Genomic DNA, 19350 nt, shown 5'->3' on the forward strand with positions numbered 1-19350 from the left:
CGTCATCAGGAGACTTTGGCCACGGAAAATACTGAACTCTGGGTTCGCTGTGTGGTGAAAGCAGTGAAGGTTTCAAACACCAACACTCGTGGCTGTGGGTGTGTGTTTTATCCTGACCTCAAGCTGCTCGGAGTCTCACAGCGGGAACCGGTTGGGCATTTTCCTTTTAGGACATAGGTGTTTTTATCAGTGCAGTGGCATGTTTTGAAAAGGAAGGAAGATCTTGTAGGTTAAAAAGTGTCTAGTCCTGTGTTGCAGAGCTGGGGTGTAACACGTCAGGCAACTAGAGATGGGTGATATTGGCAATTTCTTCATCCCATGTTAATTAACAAGCTCTGCCAACCCACGTGGGGGAGCGGGAGGGAGTTTCTCGTGTGTGGTTTTCAAGGCAACGTGGTCTCTGTTCTGTTGGAGGAAGTGCCTCAGGACAACGTGGCCACCCGATTTGGTGGGGGAAGCGTCTCAGGGTGACACATCATCCCTGTTTCGGCCGACGGAAGCATTTGGAGCAGCCAGGGGGATTTGGTGACCCCCCTGCAGCCCCCGGGGGTTCCTGTTGCTCTGACCTTTGGAGCCATTGGAGGTACCAGAGCGCAGGGCCCTTGCTGCCACCACCTCAATCAATTTTTCACTTGCCTGTCCGGTGGGCACGGCCTGGGTGTGCGCTCACCTGGGGACGAAGGTAGTTTGTGGCCCAGGATTTTGAAATCCTTATGGTATGTAGGGGAGCTGTAGGTCTGGGGGTCAGCAGGGGCCCCTGCCTGGGTGAAGCCCCTTTGAGCTGTGCCAGCGGGACCTCGCCCTTGCAGGGCAACCCATTCTGTCTCTCACAGCCCCACTACGATTTCCAAAGCCCCCTGTAATGATCCTCACAGCCCACCAATACGACTCAGAACCCCCCGTTATGTGTCTGAGTCTCCCATTAACTCGCACAATCCCAATTCTCTCATCCCCCCGTTTCCCACAGCCCGATCTTTCAGCCCCCCAATACGTTTCTCACAATCCCGATTCCCACATCCCCCATCCCAAATCCCTCATCCCCCCGTTTCTCACACCCCCGTAGCCCCCGCCCGCCCCGCGCACGCGCAGTCCCGCCCCGCCCCCCCGCGCGGGGCGTTGCGCGCTCTCGCCCCGCCCCCTCCGCCAGCCCCGCGGCGCGCGCCCCGGGGCGCAGTGCGCCTGCGCGGGGGCCCCCGTGTGGCGCTGCGCGAGGCGCGGGCAAGGGAAGGGAAAAGGGAAGGGGAGGGGGGGAGAGCGAGCGAGCGAGCGCGGCCGGGCCGGCGGAGCAGCGGGAGCGCGGGGGGGGGGGGAGGAGGAGGAGGCGGCGGCGGGGGCGCCGCGCTGCCGCTGCCGGAGGAGGAGCAGGAGGAGGCAGCGGGAGCGAGCGAGCGGGCTGCGCGGCGGGGGGAGCCGGCGAGGGAGCGCAGCCGCGGCGGAGAGCGAGCCCGGCGCCCGGCAGCCGGCCCGGCGGGCAGGGGGCCCCCCCGGCGGGGATGGTGCGGTCCGGCGGCCGGTGGCGCTGAGGGCGGCCGGGCCCCGCGGCGGAAGGGGCGGAGGGCGAGGCGGAGGCGGCGGCGGGCGGCGAGCGGCGGCCGGCGGCGCGGCGCGGGGGCAGGCGGCGGCCGGGAGCCGGGGCACGGGCGGCGGGCTCGCCCCGCGCCGCGCAGCATGGTCCGGGAAACCAGGCACCTCTGGGTGGGCAATCTGCCGGAGAACGTTCGCGAGGAGAAGATCATCGAGCACTTCAAGCGGTGAGTGGGGAGCGGCGAGGGGGGCCCGTCCTGCCCGATCCGCGGTGTGGGGAAAAACGAGGGGAAAAACGTGGGAAAGGGGGGGAGGAGTGCGCAGGGACGGCGGTTCCCGTGGAGAGGAGGAGGAAAACAGCGCTGTAAATAACCCGCGCCATGGCGGGATCGGCGGCGCGGCCGGAGCGGGGAAATACAAAAATGGCTAAAAATGGACCCGAAACGACGGAGCAGCAGCGAGTGGGGCTCGGCGGTCAGCACGGAGCGGATCCCATGCCGAGGATGTCGGGAGGCAGCGCTGAGCCTGGCCGACGTGTTTTCCATTCCTTTTTTTTTTTTTTTTTTTTTTTTTATTACTCAACGCTCGGAGTTTTTTCTGTTTATTTTCGCCCATTTCACTGCGTTTCCCTCCCACCTGGAGCTGTGGAGGATGCTGCGTGTCCTCCCGAGGTGCAGCGAGCTGTGGGAACCGAAGCGCCTGCAGCTGCGAAAACGTGACTCTGGGGAAAAAAAAAAATCACGCAAACCCACGGAGAAAACACAGGATCCTGCACGCGGGAAGCGCTCTGGACTCCTTATATCGTGCTGGGTTGTTTTTTTCCTTTTTTTTTTTTTTTTTTTTTTTTTTTTGTTGTTGTTGTTGCATAGGTTAATCCCACTCATAAGGAAGTAGTAGCTGTTTGCATGGTTGTGTTTTTTTCCTCCTCCCTCCGTCTTTCCCTGCGAGGAGGAGGAGGAAGAGGCTTTTCCCCCGCCGCCTCAGCAACACCTTTTTCCTGTGGAAATGCTCTCAAGTTGATGCACCCCACGCTGGAAGCTGTTTTTTTGGAAGAAAAAGAGAGTAATGAGCCTTGCTCAGCTCCTGGCCCCTCCAGGCGCTTTGCTTTAATCCCACCACCAGCAGAAAAAAAATGGATTTTGAAGCTTCCTTTAATCTTCCCGTGCTGGAAAAATGACGGAGCGTCCTTAATAATGAGTCACCATGGGAAAAATAGATGCGGTGACACCGAGGGGGAAAAAGGAAGGTCCCGGCGCCTCTTCCCTGGTTTCTGGTCGTCTGTTGTGGAAGGACTGAGGGTCTCGCATCCCCCTCCATCCTCCTGGCCCGAGCTGCTGCAGCAGCCAAATCCCATCTCCGCATCCTCCTCGCTCTGAAATTGCCCTGTTTTAATCGAGCTGCTTCTTTTTTCACCATTATTATCCCCCTGAGCCCAGAATTCGCCGCTTGGTCCGTGCCAACGGCAGGATGGTGGATGTGTATCCAGGGTGGTTTGTCGTGTCCCTCAGTCCAGGTTACGTGACCCAGTGCTGTACAAAGCCAGCTTTCGGGGGAAAAAGCTCGCTCTAGGGTTACTTGGTTAATTCCAGCCATAACTAGCTGAGGCTCTCCATAGTGGAAATCTGACATTCCTGGGTTTTATTTTGTCCAGTCCCACTCCTTTTATAAGATGTATTAAAGCAGGGAAAAAGTTGCTATGGTAGTGTTGCTTGGAGATGGATGGGAAAAATGGCAGGCGCTGAATTAATTACCTTTTTTTGGTTGTTTTTACCTCGGCAAGTTGCGATCGGAGGTTTGGGAAGGAGATTTGTGGCCAGGCATTTCTCCCTGTTTTTCCAGCGTGATTTTTGCCCGGGATTTGTGTGTTTGGGTGAGGCTGATCTCACGCCAGTAAACACAGTTAAAACACGCTTGAACCCTTTGGCTGCAGGTACTAAGCTGGGGGGAGGGAGTGACACGCCGCCTCCGAATGCTGTTGGGGTGTAACCACTGGAATATTTGTGGCTGGAAAAGGGGTGAGGGGGTGAGCGCGGAGCCGGGTCCGAGGCTCGGTGTGTAGGTGCTGTAGGTGGACAATGGAGCAAGGCTTCCTTTGTATGCCCGTGCTCGCCTGGGGGAAGGGACACGCGCTGCACAAGGATTGCACGGCGTGGTGGGTTTATCCAGAGGGAAGGAAAGCGGCTGCCCGGCCATGGAGGTGGGATGGGGGAGGCTCCCTCCTTGGAAAGGACTCTGTAGTTGGGAGAGAAAGTCTTTTCGGATGGAGCGGGGCTTGGCAGAGCCCAGTTCCCACCCATCCCCCAGCCTGGGAATAGGGCGCAGCGCGTGCGGGGAGGCTGAGCCATGGGAGCCACGGGAGCCATGGGAGCGGGGCAGGGTTGGGGGAAATACCGCCTAAAATCTCAACTGGACTGCGGCCGGGAATCGCCTGACCCCCGGAGCCTCTGTGCAACTCACCGGAGTGTTTGTTTTTCCACTCTGCTTGGGAAATACTGTCCTTCCCAGATGGAAGCCCGCTCGCAGGGCTGTTGCAGTCTCTGCTGGGGGCGAGTTTGAGAAACAACCACCTTGTTTCCAAAGAAGAAAAATTCAGAGAAAGCTCCTAAAACTTACAACCCGGCGGGAGTGTGAAGGGTTTTTCCCCCCTTCACTTACCCACGGACTGTGGGAACCTTGCTTGGCTTTGCAGCCTCACAAGGAATTCTTTTAAGGGATGAATTAAGAATTGTGAAGAAATATATGTTTTTATTCTTTTTCCCCAAATGCTTCTGATCGGTTTGTTTAGTTTAGTTAGGTAAATGGAAATAACACTCCCTGCTGTGAATTCTTCTCTCAAATTAGAGAATACTGAAGCTGGTCTCAAGAAGCACTCTCTTAAATGAGCAGTGCTATTTTTTTCCTTAGAAGCCCTTTTTAAAATCTGCTTCCTTCATATTAAAGGGGATTGCAAAGGAGAGATTTTCCATGCATTTAAATACATTGAAATTGTCTTTCAGATTCTTAGCTAAATACTCCCTTTTTAAAAACTTTTTGCTCTGTATTTCCTTTCAACTGAGCTATTTAGGCACCCTGAAATAGAAAAGCAACCAGTGCCAGGATTAGAGATCCACTGTTGAGGTGGAATAAGTAACGAATCTGAGTTAGGATCTGGGAGACGTGAGCTCGGGGAAGTGGTGGGAGCAGTGGTTTGGGTTCACCTAATTAATGCTGGAAAAAAAACCCGTCGTTCACCATCACTGAAACAGATGCTCGGCAGCTTGCAGAACAAGGCAACTAAATATAGTAACAGTTGTCCCCAACACAAGTGCTACCCTTCCATATTTTTTTTCCTCCCTGTGTTTTCTTCCAGTTATCTGAAAGAACATGGCTTTGTCCCTTTATTGGTGTTTTAAAGGGCAAAGAGGAGTAAAAGCCTCCTAATGATGGACCATGTGACTGTCGTGTGCAATCTCCTGTGCTGGGGGAGAATGAAGGCATTCACAGTGGCAGCCAAGTCCAGGAGAAACCCTGGATTTCAGGAAACAAATGTGATCCCCGAAAATCAACCGAAATACATTGCAGATCAGGGCAATCTTGGAGGAGATAAGTAACTTCTCAGGGGTTTTTTGGGGTGGGAAATAGGCTTTGTGTGGCTTAGCCATGTTCCAGTGTCTGTCTCTCAGGAGATGCTTTGGATACCTCCTGGAGAAGTGGCTGGCATTTAAACACAACTGCGAAAAACCTACCATGACAGTGAGTGTCTGTTTTCAGTAATTGCTACAGAATATTTGGTCAGTTTGTGAGGAAACGTTTAGTCTTGACGGCTGGGAGTGTAAATTCAGCCCGGGAGGGTGGAATCTGTGCCTTCTGCTCCGTGTCACCGCTGTGGACTGAGGTGGTGTAGGGGAATTTTGGTAGCTCTGGTGCAGGCTGTGACCTGGCAAGAGCGGTGATGGCTGCTGCTGGTGTGGAACACTTGGAGGAAAAACTTCCCACGTCAGATACCGGCAGGTCTTGCAGTGCCTTTCCACAGGAACTGGCTTGAGTTTTCCAGTAAAGCTCTTAAATGGGTTCCCTGGCTTTTTTTGGTGGTCATTGATTAATAAGTCCTTGGATATCACTTGGGAGGCAAACACAGGGATGTTTATCCTAACTCAGCTCAGCCTGTATAGATCCAGGTATATTTCTATTGTAGGAAAATACAGAAGTAAGGCCACAGAAGGAACTGTTCCTGTTTTGTCTCTCGATTTGTGTCACTTTAGGTATTTTCACAGATGAGGTACTGCCCTTTTCAGCTCAGAGCTGTGAAGGAGGGAGAGGGTAGAGTTTATGCCTGTGCTTTACTGGAGTGATGTCTGGAATAATGGGCAGCATCAGAACTCGTTTGTGCTGGTTTTATAAACACTTCCAGTAATGTAATCCACAGACCATGGTAGGATGTTTGGTCAGGAGATTGGGCAGGGAGACTAAAAGAATTGCCCAGAATCATAAGGGGAGTACATGAGGTGAGTTCTTCTGCTTGGTTCCAGTGAGAGTCCACCTTGTGCAGGGTGTAGGTTGGTCAGTCAGGTGGCTCTTTGGGGTTGTGGTGGTGCTGGTTCTGGTGGTGGTTTTCCATTAGATCTGTAATAATTCTATTCCTAATACTGGTCCGCAAGAGCCATAAAGCAGCGCAGGCATCACCTTGGTGGCATCCCGGTGCGTTACCCAGCGGTGTCTGCCTGCAGCTGCCTCCTGGTTCCCCCAGGCCGAGTCACGGAGGTGGGTCCCGAGCAGGCTGAGATCCATGGCCGTCCAGGATTCTGCTCTTTGCCTGCGCTTGAGGTGGCAGCTGGTTGACGCCACACTGGCTGAGGAAATGGCTGGGTAATTATTTCAAAGAAACTTAATGAAAAGCCACAAAGAGTGTAGATTTGGACTAAGCTTCTGTCAAGTGGTTTTATACACTGAGCTGTGGTAGAAAGATAAGTTGATGTCGCTTGGTCACAAAATTCTGTCATCTGCTGAGCCTGGCTGGCATTGTTTCTTCTCTGAAGTTTCTTCAAAGGTTCAGGCTGCATTTAGTTGTGATTATTTGTGATTTGATGTGAACAGCTTCTATTGTCGCTGAGCCGCTCAAGAGCGATGTTGGCTTTTGGTATTTCTTGCCCTTATTGTAAATTCCTTTGGTACAACAATAAAATAATCCCTTCAGAGTACAAGAAAACAGATTCATATGTTGAGAATTTACCAGTCCAGCAAGGCAAACAAAGGTATTAAATCCATTCATCAGGTCAGAACAGGAGATGAATAAAGGCTTAAATTCACTTTGTGATAACCTCGTTGACTGTTTTTTTATTCCTCCTTGCTTTTCATAGGCCAGAAAGTCATGCCAAGTTTCCTGGCAAATGACCTTATTGACGTCTTAAGGTGTGTCCAAAATTAGGTCCTTGTCTTTGCTGAGGGCGAAGAGGCGCTCACTGGCTTTCCATAAAAAAGGAAATAAATATCCAAATTAGTAGAAGGCAGTTGCAGATGTTGGATGAGGTGATGAGTCAGGGTGGACCTGGGGCTCCTCGGGAGCTTTGTTTTTGTGAGCTGATGTGTCATAGCTGCAGCTTGTCTTGCTGTTGTAGTGGTTTCACGCTGCTCTTGGGTTGTGAGGAAGAGGAGGAGATGTCCTTTTGCATGTGAAGGGCATGTGAGAAATAGCAAACACCAAAACAGTCTTCTGAGGATGTTTGCAAAGGGGTAGAACTGAGGGTCAGCCCTCCTGGCTGCTTTTAGGCTGCTGAAGGTTTTGGGAGAGTTGCTGGATGTGAGTTGTGGAGCTGCCAGTGGGTTAGATACACTCTGTATTTGTAGCTACCAAAAATAAGAACCAGTGAGATATTTCACTTGTGTTTTTATTGAGTTCATTGAACTTGCTGAGGTCTGAGAATGCCCTGAAACTGAAGACTGCAAGGACAAACATTCCTAAACAATGAACTGAGGAATAAACTAGAAAACCAATTGCTCTCCATAATAAGATTTGGAGTTTAGCTGCATCTTTGGCATGCTGATTTAGGAATCTTGTGGGAGGAACAGGAACCTGAGGATGGAAATTCACTGTGTACAACCAGCCTTGCTGCTTTCCTTTGCTTAAGTCTTTGACTCCTTGGACAGTTAATGAAAATCAGACAGAAGTTGCCTTCTTCATCACCCAGGCTACAAGTCAGCAGTGTTTCCCACCTGTGATTGTATGCACACACTCATATGGAGGTTTCACCTTTCTGCCTGGGGAGTAGTGGCAGTTCAGATCTCCTGAAACCCATCTCCATCACTGCTCTGCGGCAACACATTCAGAGGTGATGAAGGCTTCTGGACCATGAATAAAGCACAGCAACTGCTTTGGTTTGTGCATTTCCATAGTTATTGTTTAACCTGCTGACGCTCTGTAATCGTCTCCTGCAATCTGTAAAATCCTGCAGTGTGAAGATAACATCCTTCAGTAAAAGAATAAACATTGTTCCAGGCTTTTCATAAATACGCCAGATAGATCCGAGGGCCTGCTGCAGTCTGATCTGTCAGGAAGGATTGAAGGCAGCACCTCTGAATTTGGTGGAAACAACATCCTTCCTGGGATGGATTTTTTGGAAGTGGGTTCTGTAGCTGTTGTGCGTGGCTGGCTTTGGACTAGAGTTTGTGTGTCTGTGCCTTGTGCGAGGTCCAGACCTTCGTGGTGACTTGGGTGAGAAGGAGCAGTGTTTGGATGTGAAAGGAACATCAATTTTCTGCTCAGACAAAACTGATCGTGGGAGGAGAGCAGCAGTCTGTTGTAACGACCGTGTTCTGGTTAAAGGCTTGGACATTTTTAAGAACAAAAGGGAGCTTTTTTTGCTTCTTTCTCTTCCTCTTTTTAATTAGATTCAGCAACTTAAAACTGAAAGTACTTTTTTTGTATAAGCGCACTTAGATCTGGAGCATGAGCTTCCGCATCTGATCAGAATGCCCTGAGTGTGCTCTCATCTCTCCACTGAAAAGCCAGAGAAATCCAAATGTCTCTGGAAGGAGGGTGAATGGATGATCTGCAGGGCTGTCTGGTGGATACTGCTGGTGAGATAGTTTTGACCTGTGTGTGTTCTTTTGGATACCCCTCTGTCCAAATGGAAGAGCTTCCATGTCTTTTATTATTCCCAGTGAGGTAGGAAATGAGAACTGTGTTCAGACCAAGTTCCTGTCGCAGAGGTGGTCAGGTACCCAGTCAGAGCTGGATTTGAAATGATCTTTTGGCTCAACAAAAAGAACAGCCAGATTGTAAATGATTTTATTTAGGCAAGTAGTGAATCACCTGCAGTTTTTCTTCAGGAACAAAACTGAGCTGGTTGTGTTTGCTATCCACGGGATTCATTGAGAGTAACTTGGTGTCCCAGTCACAGCTTTCCCTGACTGTGTCTTTGGTGAGGTGTTCATCGCTTCCGCCTGGCACAAAGCTCCACGCCGTGGTCCATCTGCTCCTGCCTCTGGGTGAATACCTCCCATCCTCATTAACAGTGATGGCTGCCAAGGAGATCACAGAGGCTCGTTTAAATGTCCCTCTTTAAGCTCTCTGTGGCAGCTGTGGGTGACCTGTAATAGTTAATAGGGCAAAATAAGAAAAATAAATTGCCAAGTTGTAGGTTTAAAGAAGTCATCTTTGGAGGGGAAAGAAGTCTTCCGGCCTCATTAGCATCCTAACTGTGAGGGGAATAAAAGCTCAGGGCAGATGAGTATCTCCCTTGTATACGTAATCAACATCTGATTTAATTTCACGGGATCTGTGAGATGCTGCTCTTAGGAAGGCAGCTGGATATGCATCCAGACAGCCAATGGCCGGCACAGTCACTGCCTTGTAATCAAAGTCTCAATAAACCTTTGGGCTTTTTGTTAACTCTGAACCAACTTCTTGGAAGAATTAGTACCAGTGAAGCTTTGCCACATTTAAAAAAGAAAAGTGGCTTCAAGATTGATGTTGGTAGATGATAACGCTGGTTGTGGGTACGGTGAGATACACTGTTTTTTTGGCAGCAGTTGAGCTCAGGAAGCATCTTTTCCTCTACATCCTCTCAGAGTTAACAGCCCCTGGGTTGCCTGCAGTTCATGCTCTTGCCTGGCTTGTGTCAGTCTGATTTGAAACTTAAAGGTGAAGCTGATCACTGAAATGGCATAAAATGAGGGAGCAGCTTTCCCAGCAGTTGTGTTGGTGTATCTGGTTGTGTGGTGTATCCTTGAACCCCAGGAGGAGCCCTCTTGGTCTGGTAGTACATGTTCATCTCCAGGTACAGCTCTGCTCAAGTCTTTGGTGTGGTGAGGCCTGCTTTAAGTCAGCTCGTAAAGCTGAGGTGTGAAACCTTGCCTGTTGTTGCGATGAAACTCAAGTTTCCAGCTCACCTTTGCAAAACCTAGACTTTAAGTTGCACTAGAAGAAAAGCCATTAAAGTGTGGCTGGTTCAGGAGCTCAGCTCTGGAAAGTCCCAGGCTCTCACCTATGGAGAAAGTGCCTGGAGCGCAGGTAGTCACTGCAGACAAAACACACCCAAGTGTGTACCGGGCTCTTGCTGGGCACTTGTCAGTGGGGAATATTATTTTCCTTGGGCTGACACCTGGCTCATGCCTAGGACTGTGCTGCCAGTTGGTTTAGTCACAGGGACAAGCACTTTCTCCAGGGCGGTGGAAGCGGTGAGTCATGAAGCAACGAAGTAACATCTGCACATCTGTGTTTGGTGACTGGCTGGTGTGGCAGAGCGGGAGTGGCTGGACTGGCTGGGAACTGGCTGGATTTCCTCCCTGGTGTCAGGATCATAACCTCTTAGCATTGGTGAGCTTTTGTGGTTAAGGATTTGACTGAGAGTCCTTGGATTTCCATCAGAAGTGAATTTCAAGTTGTTGAACCTATGGGCTGAACTGAAGCCGGTCACTTGTTCAAACCCAGATGAAGTTTGAGGGGGAAGAGCAGTTCCATCATTTGAGGTGGTCTCAGACTGCAGACAGATAAACTTTTCTTCTGAAGTACCATTTTCTGAAAAGCATACAAAACCTTGGAGAAGAGGTTGTAAATGTCTGTTACTGGAGAAGTCTGAACCAGTGAGGACCATGACTTCAGAGCTTTAAGATGATCCACATTTCAAGTGCTCTGCAGCATGGCAGGGAGACCATAATGTTGTGACTCTGCATTTTCCTCCATCTGCTGCCGAATACATGCAAAGCAGAGTTTGGAGAAGCAAAAGTGAGATGGGGAATTACCCTTTCATGTAAGAATGAAAAAAACTTGATTAATCAAGAGATTCCCCTACAGTTGGGATGCAGCGTGTTCTTAACATCAAATCCAAACAAATCCTAAAATCAGTCACGCAAAAGAACAGGCTTGAGCAATTCCCCTGCAGAAAGCGTTGAACGTAGCCTATCACCGCTGGTGTTTTTGAAGCAAATCTGCAGATTATGCTTTAAGCTGGAAGAAAAAAAATGCCCTGGAGATGGAATTCGGCGGCTCTGTGTCTAGCGTGTAGGAACGTGACAGTGCGCATCTGTGTAGGTTGGGGATAAAGAATCACAACTCGTGCTTGAGACAACACAGCTGAACATGCTGAGTTCCTACATATTTCTGTAACCTTTCCATGCTTCTACAAATAGTGGTATTTATTCTGATCTGCTTGGAGAGCAAGACTGAGGTATTCCTGCCATGTGTATATATATCTTCCCTAATCAATTTTGAACCCATTTGCCAGTTTCAGATAAACCTGAGGGCGAAGGGGATATTCAGTCTCAGAGACACAACGTTCCTTTGAGTTTTGTGAAAACAAGCGGTTTTAATAGAGCAGAGAGACCTGATTAGTGGCCCCATGGAGAGAAAAGCTGCAGTGAGAGCACAGCCCTTATTAGACATTAAAGAATCCACATGGGAGAGAGGTGTTCCTGACCGTGGGAAAAGCTGCAGTGGGAACTGGCAGTTATTGGATGCCAGAGAATTCGACCTCAAGACATGCATCCGTAAGAAATGAGTCTTCGTTAGTTCTGCTCACAAAGCCACTTTGATTTTTTTTTTTTTTTTTTAATAATATATATACCAATAAGGTAAGGGTGCTTCCATGCTTTTCCTTAATTGTTCCAAAGAAACAACTAGGAGAAGTTCCTTAGGAAGAGGCTTTCTCTGTTCTGGCTGGCTGAGGTGGCTGTGCCTTGTCCGGTTACCGCTGGCAGCTGTGAGTGGCTGATGTTGTGTTGAGCCCTTCGCTCCAGCACGGTCGAGCTGTAGCTGGGCTGATGCAATGCTGGGTTCTCCTGACACTGCCAGCAGCAGAACTGCTGACTGGGTGAGGAGGATATTAAATGTAGCCCAGTGAGATGTTGCTTGGAGTGCCAGGAGGTGTTTTTATTAGCTTCATGTAATCCCCATGTCCAAGGCGTGGGTTCAGCTCCCCCGCCCTTGTCTTCGCCCTGGTTTGAAAGGTCGCTAGGACTCTTCCTGGGGGCTGTTCTGTGTCCTGCGGGTCTTGCAGTGGAACTGGTCAATATTTTAAGGAATGGATGCACCCATATTCACGTGTGACCTGATGCGTCTTGGCTGCAACAGCTGATCTGTGGCAGAACTGGTTGTCATGGGGCAGAAAAATTTCCTGGTGTGTTGACTGTTGGATGAAATCATTGCTACTGACTGTGGCAACTATGAAAAAACAGTTTTAAATATTCTGTTTCTTCCCTTTGTGGCATGTAATAATTCCATTTGTATAGTAATACTTCAGCAGTATCCAAAAGGTCACTTTGCAATAAAGACAAAAATAAAATGTCTTAATTAGGAATCACTCTTACTTGGGGTCTTAAAATGGAGCATTTGGCTGAGCTGTAAAGCAAGAGGCGAGCACTTGTTTCAGCATGGAGTTATCTCCGGACTATCTGATCTGTTGAGCGTGTTGTTCCTAAATACCAGAGGTATCAGGAGTATCGGTGAATGTGCCTATGCTAGCTTTTTAATTTCCTACTTTGTCATCTCTTAGGGATTACGAGTGCAGACAAAGCCCTGGCTGTTTTCCGTGCGTGGCAGGAACACGTGCTGTATCTCATTAACAAAACCCCCGTTTGTAGTTGGGAGTTGGGAGATTTCCCATTGAGTGCTGCTGGGGGCCAGAGTGAGCTGCAAAGTCCAGAGGGGTCTGGGTTCAAGTGGTTTGGGGGTTGGGGCAGGAGGGTAGAAGTATGAGCGTTGAGCTCAGGATTCACCCCAGGATTGTCTGGCTGAGCTCTGTAACCTTGCTGATTGTTTCTGCTCCTGGATTTTGATGTTTCCCTGAAGATCTTTATTATGAGAACAAGAGCTAAAGAGAATGCCCTGAAGAACATTGTTTTTCTCCCCCCAAAGGTCGCAGAGCCAATAAAGATCACTCTAAACAGGTTTTAAAGCATCTCAGATTGTAATCTAGAAATTTGATGATGGGACCTTGGTAATTAGGGCATGTTTCTGAATCATTGTTGTCACAAGGGCTGTTCTTGGTGTGGCTCGAAAACCAGAGCTCCTTGTGATATGAGGAGCTTTTATTTTGCTTGGCTCTAGGAAGGTGAAGGATTTCAGAGCTGCACATCGTGTGGATTTATCACTCACGGATGAGCTTTCCTACTTGTGATCGTCCAGAGTGCTGTCCCAGCCACTCGCTGTGTCTTACCTTTATAGACACAGCAATTTATCTGCACCAGTGCCCTCAGCACGGGTGAGAAACAGGAGGAGCTGGAAACCATTGCACAGCAGGAGATGATGGTATGAGTTGCCATTATGGAATTATGGTGGGGTTGACTGGCACAACTGGAGTTCTGCAATGAATGGCTGTGACTTCTTCAGAAGGAATTTGCAAGGAAGAAGTGGTGGGGTAGCCCTGTGTGTTAGGAAGTGTTTGGATTGTCTAGAGCTTAATGATGGTGGTGACAGGGTTCAGTGTTTATGGGAAAGAATGATGGGATAGATATCCTGATGGGAGTCTGTTCTCGACCACCCAACCAGGAGACCAATTTCATCTGAAGAGACAGATGAAATATTCTCTAAGCAGCTGGGAGAAATCTCATGATCACCCTTGTTCTTGTGGGGGACTTAAACCTACCATGTCTCCTGGAAATACAGCAGAGAGGAAGCAGTCTGGGAGGTTCATGGAGCGTGTGAAGGACACAGTTGGTGAGGGAGCCAACCAGGACTCGCTGTCGAGTTGTCTGTAGTAAATGCTGCTCCTGGTCTGCCCTGAGTGCAGCTGCTGGCCCAGGCCAGCGGCCGTGGGGACGTGGCCATATTTGTCTGGAAGCATTTGAGATACGGTTTGACAAATTCCCTGGGGCTGAGAGACAGTTCTACAAAGTGAAATGATTGTGGCTCAACAGCTGACAGTTCCCCACATTTGTTAGACTTAAAATTAAGTGTAGTTTACCAGGACGATGGAATTCTGCTCGTTTCTATCAAGATCCATCTCAGTGAATTGGAATGATTTTTCAGACCAGCCATGTGCACACTCTGCTCAGTGGTCTGTCCCTGGTTCTGCTGTCTGCTACAGGTCAGTTACTGTATTTATGAAACAGTCAGTGCAATTTTGAGTGGGTTTTTTTTAGATTCCTTGATTTTTCTGTGTCTGTCAGTCCTCAAGTCTCCTTCCATGCCAGGCACATGATAATACTGTCAAATTTTGAGTAATGCTCTGCATTACTTGAGGCAGAGTTTAATTCCAAAGACTTGTGCTGCTCTGTTCTCGAGGTGGTGAAATACCATCTTATTATTGCTCTGCATATGAAATTCCCTTTCTAAAAAAAAATTTGTAAGTGTATAAATATATTTTATGGTAGTAAAGCACATGGCTATAATGAATACGAAGCTTGGAACATGGTGGGATGTCATTTCCTTAGGATAAGCATGTTTTAAGTGCTGTGTATTTCATTTATTGTATCACTGCCCTCATTGTGATCGGCTGTAGTGCTATAATCTTTGCAAACGCCTGTGTAGAGACACAAGTTCCCTTTGTGTTGCTGGCTCAGGAACTCTCACAGTGGTGAATATTAAACACCTTTTGTGAGCGGTGCGGGCGGGAGACGCTCACTGTGCGGTTCCTGCTGGGAGCTGGTGGTACTGGAGGCTGGTGCTTAACTCCAAACAGGATTTCTTCAGGATAGCTGTCCCTGTGGCTCGGTGTCCTGCTGCTGGTAAGATCCCAGTGTGGTCGGTGCTGCTCTTTGGTGTGTTATTTTGTGTATTCTATGGCTGGGAAGTGGCTGCACGTGCTGTTGTGGTAGGCCAAGTTTCTCAGGCTGTGAAATGGGTGTCCATGATAGCAGAAGACCCTAGAACTGATGTTCACGGACTCAAGAGACATCCATTAGTCTGGCTAAAATTCCCTGTGGAGGGTGATGGCATCCTGCTTTATGGAGGTTTAGTAGCTGCACATCCTGGATTTCCCTGTACCTAGAGCAGACCTGCTTTGTGCAGGGGGAATGCAGGGCTGGAGTACCCCTAGTGTGGGGTATTTGGACTGATTTGGTGTCAGGAATCGGGAGAAGAGACACAAACATCTGGTGAAGTATTATTTCAGGACACATTATTTTGTTATGAAATAACAACAAAGCCAGAGGAATGTGATTGGCCAAGGAAAGCTTCAAGCTGTGCGAGCATTTTACTGAATAATGCAGGCTGGGGCATGCTGGGGTTATATAATCACGGAGGAGGAAGGAGTTTGAGTGTGGCACGGCAGAATCAGCCGAGCTTTTCAGATGGCTAAAGATACCTGACTGCAGCCAAAGGGAACCCGAGTGAATACAGAACACTCGGATGTCCTGCTGTATTAGAGCATCTTGTCAAATCATGCTTGCAACGGGCGGTGCAGAAACACGCAGAGAAAAAGCTCCTGCGTTATTTTGGGTCCTGCAGTGTCTCTTACATTTAGTAGTGTGTGGAATGTAGCATTGTGCCAGCTTCTGAATAAAAATGTGGTGAAGTTTCTTCAGCCAGGATGTAGCTGACCTGCAGAACTCTGCAGTGATGAAGATGGTTGGGTATGAAAGGTCCTCACAAGCTTGTATGGAGCTCAGCAGGAGAAATAGGGAGGTACCGTGATTTAAAGGGGGATTTGGTGTATATTAAAAATTGAATCTCCCTCACTTCAACCCACCCTTTCTTATCGTGTACAGATATGTGCTATAAAGATCCTAATCAATTTATAGACTATTCCAACTAAACAGTAAGGTTTGCTTACTACAAAGTTACTAAGCTGGCGTTCTCATAGCCTGTGCTTGCTTTGGAAAGCTTTTGCTTGGAACAGCAGGGAGTGTGCAGGAAGAGTGTTCAGAGTGAGCACCTGAGCTGAAATGGTTTATTAAAGCTGGGAAGCCGAGGGTGTCAGTCCCCGGGCTAGGGAAGGCTGTAGGGTGTGGGATGGCTTTGGCTGTGCCTGGGTGACACGTTGCCCCTGGGGAGGAGGAACCAGCCTGGTCCTGCATTGGTGGAGGCTGCGTTTCCCAACCCGGCTGTGCTGTCTCCCGGTCTGGGAGGAGGAAGGGCTGGAGAGCAAGGGAAACATGCTGAGCAGCCGTGCCAAGAGCCCAGAGACATTTCAGCTGCTTGAATATAGAGGTGCTTTGATCTACAGTGAATAAACCGATAATGCTTAAATTATGAATTCCTTTCCTTTGTCTGAAAAGCTGGATTAGTGTGGCTTTGTTCGAGCGGTGATTATTGGGCAACTTTTTTCTGCAAGGGCTGCTCGATGTGTGTTTACAGCCGGGTGCTTCGGTCGTGCTGTGCTGCTGGAGGGGCTCAGTGACATAACAGCTCCTGCATGTCCTCGTCTCCTCTGCTTCAGGTTGAACTGTAAACCCTGCCGAAAACACGGCCTCGGCTGCCTTCGTAACGATGTGGAGCTAATGATTAATCGGCAGGAGTTGTGGACGGGAAGAGGCACTAAAAGGCCTTGTTTTTGTTCGAGTCTGCAGAGTAGGAGCTGAGCGAAGGCACCTCTTTGTTTCTGTTGGTCTGGCAGCGATTGCAAAACGCAGCCTTGGGAAGGGCTGACGTGCAGGTGTAGTGATACGAGGCGAAGGTTGAGAGGAGCTCTTCTGCCAGTGCTACCAAAGGTCGTGGCCATGCCTCCCCTGGCCTTTTGTCCCCTCTTCCCAGCGCTCTGCTCGGACAAAGGTTGCTCCTTGGAGCATGTTCACCTCCATCTTGCCTTGCTTCGGCACAGGGAAGCGCGGTGCTCTCGCCGCCTCTCCTCCCCCGGCCCTTCACAAAGTGTCGTGGTTTTTTCCTTGTAACGTTCGTGTGCTGCAGTGAAGCCGTGTGGTGATGCAGCACTGCAGATCTCCCTCCTCTCCCCCCAGTCTCCTCCCGGCAGCATCTGCCAAGACAGGAGCAGCTCGGAGAGACGCCAATGGGTGCGGCCGGGCCAGATCACTCGGCACATTGATCCTCGCGGTGGGGACTGAAGGATGTCTGCAATCACAGGACTGTGGCAGAGCACAGAAAATGCAAACCTTCCTCTTCCAGCAGCTGCCCTGGAATACTCGGGGCTCTCTCCTCCTCGGTTTTTTCATCCCCTCCTTCTGCTCCCTTTCTCCTCCTCCTGTCTGCCTCCCTCGCTTTCAGCAAAGGCGATTGTCAGAGATTATCCTCGGGGCCTGTCAAGGGTACGGGGCAGGACACCAAAGCGCAGCCTATATTTATGTATCTGGATAAGGGGGGATTAAAAGGCGCCGTTTCGGAGTGGAGTGATTTAGCACCATGGCTGCAGTGCAATACAGTAGTAGCCTCCCCCCTCCATTTCTTATTTAGGAAAAAAAAATTAATAACCAAAGTACACTTCTTCCAATATAAAAATTATTATTGGGAAGGGTTACACCCTTTGCTAGGTGGTTTTTGTGGTAGATGGGGACCTTATTACACTGATGTTTTGTATCCTTTCTGCTTTCTGAGCAGCATGAGCTCAGATATTTGAACATTTTAACACATTCTGGATCTTCTGCAGCAAAAGAATGATTGAGTTCTGACTGTGTGTGTATAATAACATGTACGTGTTAGGATTTCAGAATCAGGCAGTAATTGTCAAGGTGGTGAGCAGGCAGTCGTTCAGAGCCCAGCTCTAATGTCACTGGCAGGCAGTGCTTCATGTGAGGTGGGCCATGGCGACTGCAGTCAAAGGACAACTAGGATTTTAGGGATATTGATACCATTATCATCTCAATCCTGTGCCCCCCATGAAGATTGAAGACAAATACGGGCTTGTGTTGCCAGAAACTGAACATGTAAACAGTGAGCAAAAGGAAAGTGTGTGTTCTAACCACTCAGTTTGGGAACTACCTGGTGTGTAGATATGAGGGTTGGAGCCCATCTTTGTTTGCAGAGAACTGGCACTGAAATGTATGTTAAAGGGTGATCCTAACTAGGATTCCTAATTACTTTCCATATTTTTTGTCACATTCATTCATGGCATGAACATTTTCTCAAATAGGCTCTTTCCTGTTTTCCTTCCCTCTCCTTCCTTTCCTGTTCCCTCTCCTGCTCTCTCTACATCTGCCACATCCAATTAGGCCATTTTTTTCCCTCACACAGATTTTATTAACCATATCCTCTACTTTTCTGGGCTTTCTAAATCTTGCTTTCAAGGCAAGATAATCATATCCAGCTTCCAAAGAGAGTAAGCTTTGAGAAGCAGCTTTCGTGCAGTTCCATTTGCCATTATTTGAAGCTTGTAATTAAATAAAACACAAAGAATAAATAAAAAAATAACCAGAGCATTGCAGATTAGGCAACTCCCAAGAATTAACGTCCCTGTGCTGTACCCAGAGGCACAAAGGTGACAAGCTCAGCCTTGGACAGCTGAGAGGCAGGAACATGTCTGGTGTGTGACTGTGTCTTTTTATGTCCAACAAGGCATTTTTTTCTTGGAAGACGCTCTGTTTGTGCACACATCCGTGTTCAGTGGAGTATAAACCAGGGAGAAAAGGGCTCTAAATCCAAACCAGGTTATATGTAAGTGTAGTAGGTCAGGCTGGAATGAGAAGGCAGCAGTCAGCGAGGCAGGTTTTCAGATCGTATTTAAGGATTAGTCATCCAACAACAATGATGAAATTGTAAGGTGTAGGAAAAGCCAGGCATGAAACCGAGGCAGCTCCGGGATCTGACAGCGTGTGTGCCTCAGCCTGGTGGTTGTATTCCCTCTTCCTTGTGTGTGTGGCTGAGAACAGTTTTGCCTCTGTAAGGTCTGTTTACATCTGTCCGGCATTGTGCTGCCTTCGTGCATAGAAATTTTTTTGCAATAATTCTTCACGGAGTTTACAAATACTTCCTGATGAGGTTTTTTATTTGTGTATCCCTTTCCTCTATGTTGGCACATTCAAAAATACACTTTTTGCCTTCTCTTGTCCTGGATTACCAGCTGCAGTTCAAAGCTTTTCCCTGGTTTGCTCAGAATCTTTTGGCTGAGAGAACTGAGCACCCAAACCCTGCAGTTGTTGGCTGTTAAAACATCACTGTGCTCATCCCTCCCAACTTGTCCTTTCTGCTGTGAGTGGATGCAAGTTATTTAAATATGTTTTTACATCTTGTTTCCTTGTGTACACAAACATGTTTGGGTTTATTTTTATTTTACATAGACATTTACTCATCCGTAAGTGCCAGTGTTGCAGTTACTTAACATACATTACGTAGGGTGGTGTCACATTCCCTCTGGCATTTCTCAGCGCTCCTGTTGGGCGGCTGGGGCTGGAGTGGGAGGCTGAACCCCGGCAGCACCTGGGTCTGGGGGGTCCGTGCCGACCGCGCGTCCTGCAAGGTGTTGGGAGTAAAGGGGTTTGAGATCAGGAACGGGGATCACGGTGGAGACTCTGGGTTAAATACAG

The 19350-nt window shown here is 48.8% G+C and overlaps 1 protein-coding gene across 2 annotated transcripts in view; it reads left to right on the forward strand.

Annotated features, from left to right (window-relative positions):
• Positions 1-1622: 1622 nt before the first annotated feature.
• The window catches only part of SPEN (spen family transcriptional repressor), a 66290-nt gene continuing 48562 nt past the window's right edge, over positions 1623-19350 (forward strand). For both annotated transcript variants that reach the window (XM_069035080.1, XM_069035081.1), the window contains exon 1: positions 1623-1751. In XM_069035080.1, the coding sequence (XP_068891181.1) occupies positions 1669-1751 (83 nt within the window). In that variant the 5' untranslated portion in view covers positions 1623-1668. The remainder of the gene's footprint in view (positions 1752-19350) is intronic.

The sequence above is a fragment of the Aphelocoma coerulescens genome, chromosome 21 (genome assembly GCF_041296385.1).
Source record: "Aphelocoma coerulescens isolate FSJ_1873_10779 chromosome 21, UR_Acoe_1.0, whole genome shotgun sequence".
NCBI lineage: Eukaryota > Metazoa > Chordata > Aves > Passeriformes > Corvidae > Aphelocoma > Aphelocoma coerulescens.